This window comes from Orycteropus afer, unplaced genomic scaffold, assembly GCF_000298275.1.
Source record: "Orycteropus afer afer isolate SDZICR_OR568_19922 unplaced genomic scaffold, OryAfe1.0 scaffold00188, whole genome shotgun sequence".
NCBI classification, from domain to species: domain Eukaryota; kingdom Metazoa; phylum Chordata; class Mammalia; order Tubulidentata; family Orycteropodidae; genus Orycteropus; species Orycteropus afer.
Window position 1 is genome coordinate 4,324,314 of NW_006921775.1, and position 12,069 is coordinate 4,336,382.

The 12,069-nt window shown below is 39.3% G+C and overlaps 1 protein-coding gene across 1 annotated transcript in view; it reads left to right on the forward strand.

Annotated features, from left to right (window-relative positions):
- TRIM42 (tripartite motif containing 42) overlaps positions 1–11,576 on the forward strand; it is a 28,738-nt gene extending 17,162 nt beyond the window's left edge. Inside the window, exons 4-5 of the mRNA XM_007947518.2 lie at positions 855–1,079; positions 11,490–11,576. Of these exons, the coding sequence (XP_007945709.1) occupies positions 855–1,079; positions 11,490–11,576 (312 nt within the window). The remainder of the gene's footprint in view (positions 1–854; positions 1,080–11,489) is intronic.
- Positions 11,577–12,069: the final 493 nt, after the last annotated feature.

A 12,069-nucleotide genomic window follows, 5' to 3' on the forward strand; every position in this document is an offset into this window, starting at 1 on the left:
ATGAGACATTTGTTTCAAAATACAATTACTGTAAAATATTTATATATCAGGCGTAATCTGCCAATTGATATTTGTTAATATATCCCCTCCCAGGAGTTGCTATTCTATGCTTTGAATGTGAACACATACTCTCCATTAATTAGATAATTAATTAACAAGGATCACCATTTCCTTGTGTATAAAATACATAAACACATCGAGGGTTGAAATAGACAAATTTTTCAGCCTCTAAGATTCTATAGTTCCACAACAACTCACTAAAATGTAAACTTTTTGAGCCTTATCAGTAAAATGAGATAATAATATCTATATTCCAGGGGACTGTGAAGATCAAATGAGTTAGGAAAAGGAATGTCTGGTACAGAATCTAATGCATAATAGATTTTCATTAAATGGCAGCTGCTTTTATTAGTGATGTAAGAGGCCCATGGTCACCTCCATATTAACTGACAGATAACAACACAGAAGGCTATTCTTTTGGTCTTGAAACTCATTACAGCATCATGTAAGGTCTTATCTTGCAGTCTTCTAAGAGGATTGTACATAGACTATATCACAGGAGTGCATACCTAAGAAGGGCACAAGGATGGGGGTGTCACAGGGAAGGGAGAGGAGGAGAGTGGGTTAGGGTTGTGGATGGTAATCAGGGGGTAAAACCAAATGTACATGAACAGTTGGAATGTAAAACAAATTCTTCTCTGTAATGTGCACCCAAAGCACAATAAAAAATAAAGAAGTAAAGGGGATAAAATCAGTTTAAGTTCACCCTCTTAGGCAGCCAACACTGTAAATCTGGGAAACAAAGCTGAATGGCATGTATTGGTACCACATAGATACGTTCATTTCTTCCATAGGTTTACTGGACATGCCCAACAGAAGATGTGGACTCTTTTGAGATGGAATTCTATGAAGTCTTTACTGCCTCTAATAATGATGTGCAGACAGAGCTCTGCGGACAAATTCGGGACATAATGCAGCAGAATCTGGAGCTGCACAACCTGACTCCCAACACTGAATATCTGTTTAAAGTTAGAGCCATCAATGAGAATGGGCCTGGGCAATGGAGTGACATCTGCAAGGTACTATGCATGTTTTCTCTCAAACAGATTTACAGGTTCTGGATGCCTCACAAGATTGCTCCCTGTAATCCCCGAAAACTTGTTTACTCGGGGCCAAAGAGAAGACTGCTGGCCTCAATCAGACTTTGCAAACAAAGCCTGAGAATTGTTAGTTCAATTTGATTTTAAGAATATCTGGGCCAGGCATTGTGTGAGGACGTAGAGATTCAGAGGAAAATGAAACACAGTATTTGCCTTCAAGGAGCTCAAATACACCTACTTCTCACTTATCAGCTACCTCATTATACAACATTTTGCATTTATGACAATAATAAAAAATCTACTATAGATTATTTTACTCATTAATGACATACTTCTACCTGTAACAAATGCTGAGGCATGAGGCAAGAATAACACTGGCTATGATGGTCAAGGTTATGTGTCATCTTGCCTAGGTCATGATTCTCAGTGGTTTGGCAGTTATCTAATGACGTAAAGGAGCTCTGGTGGCATACTGCCTAAGGCATTTGACTACTAACCAGAAGTCTGGTGGTTCAAACCCACCAGACACTCCTCAGAAGGAAGATCGGGCAATCAACTTCCTTAGTGATACCACCTCAGACACCCAAGGAGGGGTCACTATGAGTTGGGTCTGACTCCACGGCAGTGAGTTTGGTTTGGTTTGGTAATGATGTAATTTGGTAGTTATGTAATGATGTAGTCATCCTCTATTTTTGTGATCTGATGTGATCATCCTCCATTTTCCCATCACACTGATTTTCACATAACTTGGGCTTTGGAACCAACCATGTTGATAAATGAGGAGTAGGTGTAATTGCATTGTGGTGTGAGAAGGACAAAAACAGAGATAAGTATTAGCCCTAATAGTGACTCAACCTAAGGAGCTCTGATGGCGTAGTATCTAAGGCATCTGACTGCTAATCAGAAGGCTGGCAGTTCAAACCTACCAGCCACTCCTTGGAAGTAAGATGGAGCAATCTACTTCTGTAGTGATACCGCCTCGGAAACCCAGAGGGGTTACTGTGAGTCACATCCAATTCAATGGCAGTGAGTCTGGTTTTGGTTTGAGTGACTCAACACTGTCAGTGACCCAAGGGTCTTTCTTGATCTTGATACCCTTCTCTTCAGAGCAGAATGCACCAGGAATAGTACCATATTTTTCAAAATGTGATTTTGGCTATGGATTTTTCTTTCCATCTGTCATTTTGAGGAATTACTCAAAAATGTCTTACCCACAAAGAGAACTCCTGTTTTCTACTGCAGTAGCTATTTTAAAAAATCTATCTTCTGTGATTTTTACGAGCTTGGGACAGGCGTAGAGAAACTAAATATGTCATTAGTCGTCTACCATCTCAGTCCTTCTCAGGCCTTTTAGGTAGTGTTTTGTTGTTTTTTTGTGTGTGTCCTGCCTCTTACACTATGAACTCCTTGAAAACAAAATCCATGCCTAATTCATCTTTCTCCCACACTGCTTACCACAGCACTTTGCATGTAACAGGTTCTTAATGGTTATTGAAGGAGCTCTGGTGATGTAGTCCTTAAAACATTTGACTGCTAATCAAAAGGTTGGCGGTTCGAACCCACCAACTTCCCCATGGGAGAAAGATGAGGCAGTCTGCTTCTGTAAAGATTTACAGCCTTGGAAACCTTATGGGGCAGTTCTGCTCTGTCCTATAGTGTCAGGTCACTATGAGTCAGAAACGACTCGATGGCAATGGGTAAACAGGAGTATAATGGTTACTGAATGAATATATAAGTGAAAATGTGACCAAACAAATGATCTATGAAAGACTGTCTAAAGAGTGAAGAATTACATTGTTAAGTAAAAATAATAATTATGAAGTACAATAAGATGGTGGAAGCTGGTTAAATGTTTTATACAATCAGTCAAAAAATAACATTCCCCCAGAATTGTGTTTATGCGATTAATCTGTACTCTCTGTAAGGAAAGGAAACTCATTCCAGTCCCTTTGCTTTTTAACACAATTTCTAAATGAGCAGAGCCCTAATTAATGAGGTTTTCTGGAAGCTTCATTTTTATCTGACTTGCAGAACTGCAATATAGATTTTTCCTTCAGAAGTAATTCTTCCTCCTCTCTTTGTGGTTATATTAGCATTCCAGGGGAAACACTGGTTTCCTTAACATTTGTCATGATTTGCATAAGTAAAGGCTTCAATAGCAAATGAAAATAAGATGGTGTGTTTGAATGACATTTATAAAGCTTTTGAAAAGTAATGACTTCAGCTCTTTCTGTAAAATCGAAATATTTTTCCTTTGGCATCAGTCCTATGCAGGTATTCCTAAAAGGTTTCACTTTAAATGCTGCAATGAGGCAGCAGAATCATTTCTTATCCAAACTGCAATATTTCCATCATATGTACTTTTGTTACCAAAAAAAAAAAAATGTAAAATAACACCTTTTCTATTGATTTTCATAGTCTGAGCCTTGTTGATTTTTTTAAAAAGGGATTTTATTTGGAGTATAAGACATGATGCATGAAAATTAACTTTAATGTTTTTTCAAAGGTCCCATTTATTGAAGGCTGTCTGTGTCATTATCACTGAGTATCCCACCCACTAGGGTAGGCAGGAATTTTTGCCTCCATTGGGAAAACATCTGCCTTGTGTAACGTAGAGGAATTATAGAGTAGGAACCTAGGTTTGTATCCAAAGCTGGGATTCTTTGTCCTCCTGAATCATAACCAGGTGCAACTAAGTCTGGGGGCAGGGTGGTACCCCAGCTTAGGAAATAAGAACAAAGCCAATAGCAGGGAGAACTGCACTTATATTTTGTGAAAAGCAAGACTGCATGCTCAGAAGAGCATTGGATTTGGGCAGGTGTGCCTGTGTCCAAGTGCCAACTCCACTAGGCTGTTAGCTCCCATGAGGATAGGCACTATGTCCATCCTGCTCACCCATCTTTGCTCATGGTCCCAGCTGAAAGCCTCTAACATAGAAGGGGCCTAATAGATATTTTTGAAGGAAAATCAACCTTAAAATGTTTTTAAGTAAGTCATGCAACCTTTTAATTTCATCTCAGAAACCCAAGGAGGGGTCACTGTGAGTCAGATTTGACTCGACAGCAGTGAGTAAGTTTGAGCTCTTCCTTTAATCCTCAATGTACCATTCCCATTTCTGGAAACAATCCTCTTATTTTGACTCACTGTCTTCCTTTGGTTTTAAAATTTCAGCTAAATAACTGTCACTTCTAAGAGGTCTTTCTATGACAAATCTAACTTTCCATCTGTGTATTAGTTTCCTATTGCTGTGTAAAAAAATATCACAAACTTAGTGGGTTAAACAATACAAATTTGTTATCTTACCGTTCTGGAGATCAGAAGTCTAAAATGAGCCTCAGTGGGTTAAAGTCCAGGTGTGAGCACAATTGAGTCCCTTCAGGAGGATCTAGGAAAGAATTCATTTCCTTGCTTTTTCTAGCTTCACAAACCACCCATTGCCCCTTCTTCCATCTTCACACCCAGAAACACTGGGCCAAGTTTTTTAACTTTTTATTGTGATTTGAGTGCAACTTTACAAAGCAGATTCATTTTACATTTAACAGTTCATATACATTTTGTTTTGACACCAACTACAATCCCTACAATGTAACAGTTCTCCTCCCACCTCCTCCCTGTGGTTTCCTCTTCCCTGTGTCCTTCTTAACTATGTGTTCCTGCCTGCCTAGCTTTCTCCCTGTGCAAATGCTGTCCTTCTGATCTCCCATGATTGACACTCTAAGAAGTATGTCTCCCTAGTATAGTTGTTCAGCTTGCAGGCCTGTCTATTGTTTGGATGAGAATTGAGCCATGGGAGTGAGTCTGATTCCAGGCCTGAAGGGAGACTCAGAGCCAGAGTTTCAGGGGTTTCACTGGTCTTTATCTATGGTAGTTAAGGTTATGTGTCAACTTGGCTGAGCCTGGAATGGCTTGGGCTGCTGAATGTAGTTATTCCCCATGATAAGACTGGTAATCAATTCCATGGTGGACTCTACTGTGAGCAGCCTTAGGGATGTGATCTGCTCCCAGTATATGCTGTTGTTGCTGTGTGCTGTCAAGTTAGCCCCGGCTCATAGCGACCCCTGCTTGGGTTTCTGAGGCAATATCACTATGGAAGTAGATTGCCCAACCTTCCTTCCAAAGAGTGGCTGGTGGGTTTGAATCACCAGCCTTCTGGTTAGCAGTCAAGTGCCTTAGGCACTATGCTACCAGAGCTCCCCTCCCAGTATATAAGGAGAAGCTTTCAGAATGGTCTGTAGCTTTGGGACATGCTTGAATCCTGTACATAGCTGATTCGTTTGTTGTTCAACATCCTGCCACGCTGTCTGCCAATCTTGGGACTCTTAAGGGACTTGAATCAGTGGCATGCCATGTGGTTTGGTAATATTGAGAGTGTGCCTTTTTACCTGGTAACCTTGGGTTTGTCAGCCTCAGAAGCCAGCAGCTGCCTGAATGAAGAAAGCCTGTAGCTTTAGTGGGCCAGGAGCAACAGGCAGAGCTGAAGGCCAAGGTTGAGGGACTTTTACCCAGCCCCTAGAGTCTGGCACTTTAAACTCAGATTTCTAGCCTCCAAAACTATAAGAGAATAAACTTTTGTTTGTTCAAGTCACCCATTTGTGGTATTTTCTTTTAGAGCAGCATGAAGTAATCAAAACATTATCTAACCAATAATCTGGCTCTATTTCATGTTTTTTTTAATTTTGCTCCCATTTTTTTCTCCTACTCTATCCAGGATCTCCAATTCTGATCCCTTTCCAAGTGGTTGGCATTGGTAGTTGGGCACCATCTATTTCTTCTGGTCTCAGGTCATATAGGCTGAGGCTCCTGTGGTTCATTTGTCCCTTGGACTATTTCCATACATCTTTTATTTTCTTCATTCTTTGCTCCAGATGAGGAGAGACCAAAATTGCATCTCAGATGGCCACTCATAAGCTATTGAGACCCCAGTCACTACTTACCTAAGTAGGATGTACAGTATTTTTGTGTACTACATTGTGCCATTTGAGCTTGATGTTCCCGCAACCATGGTCCCAAGCCCACAGACTCAGTGACTCACTCCCTCAAGATGCTTGGTTGTGCCTAAGAAGTGATCCTAACTTTGTCCCTGGTTTAACTCTATAATGTATATGGACATTTTTACAGCATTTATAAATGCACATGTAGGAACACCAACTAGCCAAGCCTGTGTATGGTTCTTTTCAGACTGCCATCTCTCTGGTTCTCTTCTGCCTTCCTCTCCTACTTTCAAAGGCCTTTGTGATTACATTGGGCCCACATAGATGATTCAGTCTAATCTCCTTAGTCTAAGGTCAAATGACTAGTAAGCTGAATTCCATCTGCAACCTTACTTTCCTTTTGCTGCCATGTAACATATATACATAGGTTCTAGGGATTAGGATGTGGATACCTTTAGTTGGGAGGGGGCATTATCCTGCCTACCACAATCTAGAAAATAGATTGCCAGGTTACTTTAAATTTGAAGGTAAAAATACAGGTACAATAAATAGTCACAAATTGGTACTTTTCTGGGTTTTTCTCTACAGCTCATCAGCAAATGCAGGGACCCTTGCCCACACCTATGCCTTCAAATTCCTTCTCACTCTGCACTGAGAGTCCTCACCAGAGATTTCACATATGCTCAGGAAGTAGTCCTGCCATCTGCATGAGGCTATGCAGTGCCCCTCCTTCCTGCATAGCTCATAGCCCATGTGCATGTTGGAAGTCCAGCCATAGAGCAGGACTTGCCTTTCTGGGTGTCTTATATTGGTTTCCTGAAATCATCCATTTTTTCCCTCTCTCTCTACTTCAGATCCTCTCCTCAAGCTGAGAAACACACATTGAAAAGTTGAGGTTGGAGGACAATCTGAGTAACCAACACTATTCCTTACTTAGAATAATTACCCTAAACCTATCCCCATAGCAACTCACACACTTACAGTGGTCCCAAGCCCTGAGATGAAATAAAATGTTTTGCATTCTCTACTTCCTTTGAACTAATTCTTTTCCAAAGAGCTCCTTGATCTACCCATGCAAATAAAGCTCTACTAGTCCCTTCCTACCTGACCTCCAGACAGGCTTGAACCCAGAATATAATTTAGGCTCACGCTGGACCTATTTTTTTTAACTTCATTCCAGAGGGTTGAATTAATATTACGTTTCAGTTGATGGTCCAATAACACTGATCAATGCTTGTTTAATAATTGCTTTTTGTGAACCTTCCTCCCTAAACAATCATTCTGATATGTTTTATATATATATCTTTTTGTTTTTATGAGTTCTTACATGACGTGTATTGTTTTGAATGTGTTATTAATTTACACAAATAGTATTATATTACATTTTATTTTGTTTCTTACCATTTTTCCCTAACACTGTGCACCATCCATGTTGTTATGTACAGTTAATCCCTTTATTCCTAATTCTGCATTTACCTGTCTTCTCAGCTAGGACAAACACTCAGGTTACCTCCAGTAATGGTCCAATGGACAGCCTCATGCATGACATCTTCTGTGTCTGTGGTCACGATGGGTGTGTGAAGATATTCTCCGGGATAGGCCAAGGGTAAATTTTCTGGTCACAGAATAGGTACATACTTCATTTGACTATAATCATGTACACTTCCATCAGGATTGGATGAGGGTCTCTATAAACTTAATCACTACCTATATTTGGAATGGAGCTCTGGTGGCGCAGTGCCTAAGGCATTTGACTGCTAACCAGAAGGTTGGCGGTTCAAACCCACCGGCCACTCTGCAGAAGGAAGACTGGGCAATCTACTTCCATAAAGATTTACCACCTCAGAAACCCAAAGGGGGTTGCCATGAGTCAGAATTGACTCGATAGCAGTGAGTTTGGTTTTTGGGTTATATTTGGAATGATCCAGATTCCTACTATTTTGCTGGTGTGATGGGTATAAAGTGATATCACCATATTGTTTAAAATTTAATTTTCATATGATTGTTAGTTTTAAGGATTTCCTCTTTTGTAAATAGTCTGTTCATATCCTTAGCCCATTTTTCTATTGCATTTGTTGCCTTTTTTGGATGATTTGCAGGAATTCTTTATATATTCTAGACAATGGTTTTAGATATTGTTAATATCTTCTCCCATGTAGCACTTGTCTATTAACTTTGCTCATAAAACAGCAGAAATCTTCAATTATGATGTGATCCAATTCAACAATTTTTTTTTCCTTATGGTTTAACTTTTTGAAATTTTGTTTAGAAAGTGCTTTCCTAGCCTGAGATCACAAAAATAATCTTGTACACATTATTTTATTAACTATAGTTAGTTTCACCTAACTATAGGTCTTTAATCCATTCAGAGTTCCTTTTTATATCGTGGTAAATAGGGGTTGCTATGAGTTGGATCTGACTCGATGGCAGTGAGTGAGTGAGAGATAGGGATATACTTTTTCACCATCTAGTAAGCCAGTTGGGAGCTCTGGTAGCATAATGCCTAAGGCACTTGACTGCTAACCAGAAGGCTGGTTCAAACCCACCAACCACTTCTTGGAAGGAAGGCTGGGCAATCTACTTCCATAGTGATACTGCCTTGGAAACCCAAGGAGGGGTCACTATAAGTCGGGGCCGACTCGATGGCAAATAGCAACAACAACAACATTTAGAGGTCTGTAGTCTGAGTTCTCTATTATATCCTGTTGGTCTATTTGTCTGTTCTGTATCGATGCTACACTTGTATTGTTTTTCAACCTCAGCTTTGTGCTATGTCTTGACAAACTGCTAAGGCAAAATTTTCTTTCATTCTTAATGCTTCTTTTGCTAAACATATAAATTATCCCTTCATGTAAATTTTAGAGTAAATTGAATTCCTATAAAAAACTCCATCTGGAATTTTATTAGGAAGGCACTGAATCTCTAATTTAATTTGGAGAGAATTGATATTTTTGTATGTCTGACCATTTATTCAAATAATCTTCTAAGTGCTTTACTAGGGTTTTTAAGTTTTTCTATAGAGAAACTATGTATTCCTACGTAAATTAATTTATCAATTTTTATTGATGCTATAAATGTTATTTTATATTCGATCATATATACTAATATATTGCTAGTTCAGAATAAAAACTATTGGCATTTGAGGTTAATCTTGATTCTAGCAATTTTGATAAACTCTTATTATTCTTAGAGTCTATTGGTTGATTTTTCTTTTTTCTTTTTTTTTTCAGATATATTATCTTACTGTCTATATATAACAATGCTTTTATCTCTTTCCTTCCAATCCTGGAACCTAGATTTCTTCTTCTTTATAGCTTTGGCTGAGACCTGAGGACTACATAAAACGGTAGCAGTGATAGTACATGTCATTATCTTATTCCTAATCTCAAAACTTTTCCATTGAGTCATGATTTTTTATTTCCTTTTTATGATATGGGATCTTTAATAAATTAAGAAAATTTCCTTCTACTTCTAGTTTACTAAGAAAATTTGCACATAAGTAGGTGAATCTCATGAGTTTGTTTGCACTATTGGGATAATTATACAGTTTTCTCCTTTAGGCCATTATGAATGGAGTGAGTTCTATTGACCCATTTTTCTAATGCTAAGCTCTACTTGCATTCATGGAATAGACCCTATGTTATCATGATGTATTATTTTTAATAGATTTGGTTTCAGTTAGCTCATGTTTTATTTTGTACTATTTCATTTGTGGTCATAAGTGAACCAGACCTATAGTTTTTTGGTTATATTGTTTTTATCTGGTTCTAAAATCAATATTTCATTAGCTTTGTAAAATGATCCAAGAAGCTTTTGTTCTTTTCCTATTTCCTATAACTCTTTCTTTAAAGTTTGATAAAAATCATTTGGAAAACCATCTAAGCCTAGGGCATTTGGAAGGAACAGAATATCAACTATCATTTCAATTTATTTTGTATTTCAAGTTCTGTTTCTTCTGTCCTAGACCCCTTTTCTCATAGATACCCTTCAATCCCCATAATCTTAACCTTTAGAGATCTTTACTGTAAGACAGAGATCAGATCCCTATTTTTTGAGTCAGTTCCTGACCCCTTACGACCCCCCTCCTCATTGTCTCCAATAGCTGTATGTATTACACAATTTATATTACTTTTATCAGTTATTTCTATTATAATCTCCATTTTTACCCAACAATGGGCAATCTAAAGTCATGGATATGATCTTTTCTTTGTATTAAGCCCTGTTTACCCTAAAACTGAAAATACATTTTGTAAAACTAGACATGCATATGCTAATGTTGTTGTTGTTGTTATGTGCCGTTGAGTCAGACCTGACTCATAGCAACCCCTCCTTGGGTTTCCAAGGCAGTATCACTACAGAAGTAGATTGCCCCATCTTCCTTCCGAGGAGTGGCTGGTGGGTTTGAACCACCAGCCTTCTGGTTAGCAGTCAAGTGCCTTAGGCACTATGCTACCAGAGCTCCTGCATATGCTAATAGTATCTATTTTTTTTCTTAATTCTTTCCCTTTGACTACAAATACAGAAAATTAAAAGCTCTGTATATAGAGACGTTGTGCTTTGTACAAACAATCCTTTTCACCACCCACACCATCTGCCTCACCAGTCCTCATTTATCCAGGGCAAGCCCACTGATCCAATGGCCCATTCATATCATTCTCTCACCCTGGGTCTCAGCTTCATCCCTTAAATGCCTCTTTCATAAATGTGTATTGGGAAGGAATGAGAACACTGCCAGATCAGAAAAGTGAATAAACCCTTCATTGTTAAGGTAAGTATGTAGAGATCTACATCTAAGCTTAGTTGGTAAAACTCCCAGGAGAGTCCTGCTGCAACCTCCCAGTCTCTCTAATGCCCAGTGAAATCTGCCTTTCCAGGTAGCGCTGACCATTCGAGATAGTAAGAAGCATTTCTGCCTGCATCAAAGGGAAACAATTGGCAAACTTACAAATTATAATTCAGTTCACCTTTCATACTTTTCTAAGAACTTTCTCTATCAAAACTAGTGCTGGGACTACAGAGATGAAAGACCACCATTTCTTCCACACCTCAGTCCAGGTGCTCATAGTCTAGTAAGAAAGTCAAACCTATTAGCTGAAACTTATAATTAGTAACAGCTGTGACAGAAGTAAGTACACAGAGGGCACAGGAGACAACTCTAAAGTGAAGCCCATATGTGGTCTCAGCCTCATTAGTCATCAGCACTGAATCCCAGGGATCAGGACCTGGTCTGGGGAATCCCAGCCCCACCACATACTAACTGTGGGACTTTGGGAAAGCTGCCTAACCCCTCTGAGCCTCAACTTCTCATCTGTAAAATGGAGCCTATGGCACCTGCCTTATATATTTTATCTGAGGGTCAATGAGATGATGTGTGTAGTGTCGGGCACACAGCAGAAGGCTTCCTGGATCGACTGTTTCTCTTGTGGCTGGTACTATAGGTCTTTGCTTCTGATTACAGGTGGTAACGCCAGATGGTCGTGGAAAGAATCGAGCTAAGTGGGGCCTACTGAAGAATATCCAGTCTGCCCTCCAGAAGCGCTTCTGAGTCCCTGACAGAGAAAACAGCAGCCTCTCTGAGACACACCACAAAAGAGACATATATATGCACACACACACACACATATGTATTTTTCTCACCACATTCTTCAATGAGGTTGTAAACAAATGTTCCTGGAACCTCTGAGCTATTCCAACGGGAATCTTCTAAGAGTGAATAAAAGGAAATGCCTTTTTGGCTTGCTGTTTGTTCATTATGATGAAACTAAGATACAGAACAGTCACCAAGTCCTTATTTCTCATCTGCTCAGGCCTGGGTAATCAGTATAGGCCATCCGCCAATCCTTTGGGTAGTAATAACAGCCCTTTACTTGCAGTCAGGACCCTTGGTGTACATTCGGGCCTCGACTAACTAGCTTTATGTCTTTTGGCAGACTGACAGGGAGCTCATTACCTACTCAAAACCAAAGCAAACTCACTGCCATCAAATCCAACTCATAGCAACCCCCATTGGGTTTCCAAGGCTTTAAATCTTTATGGAA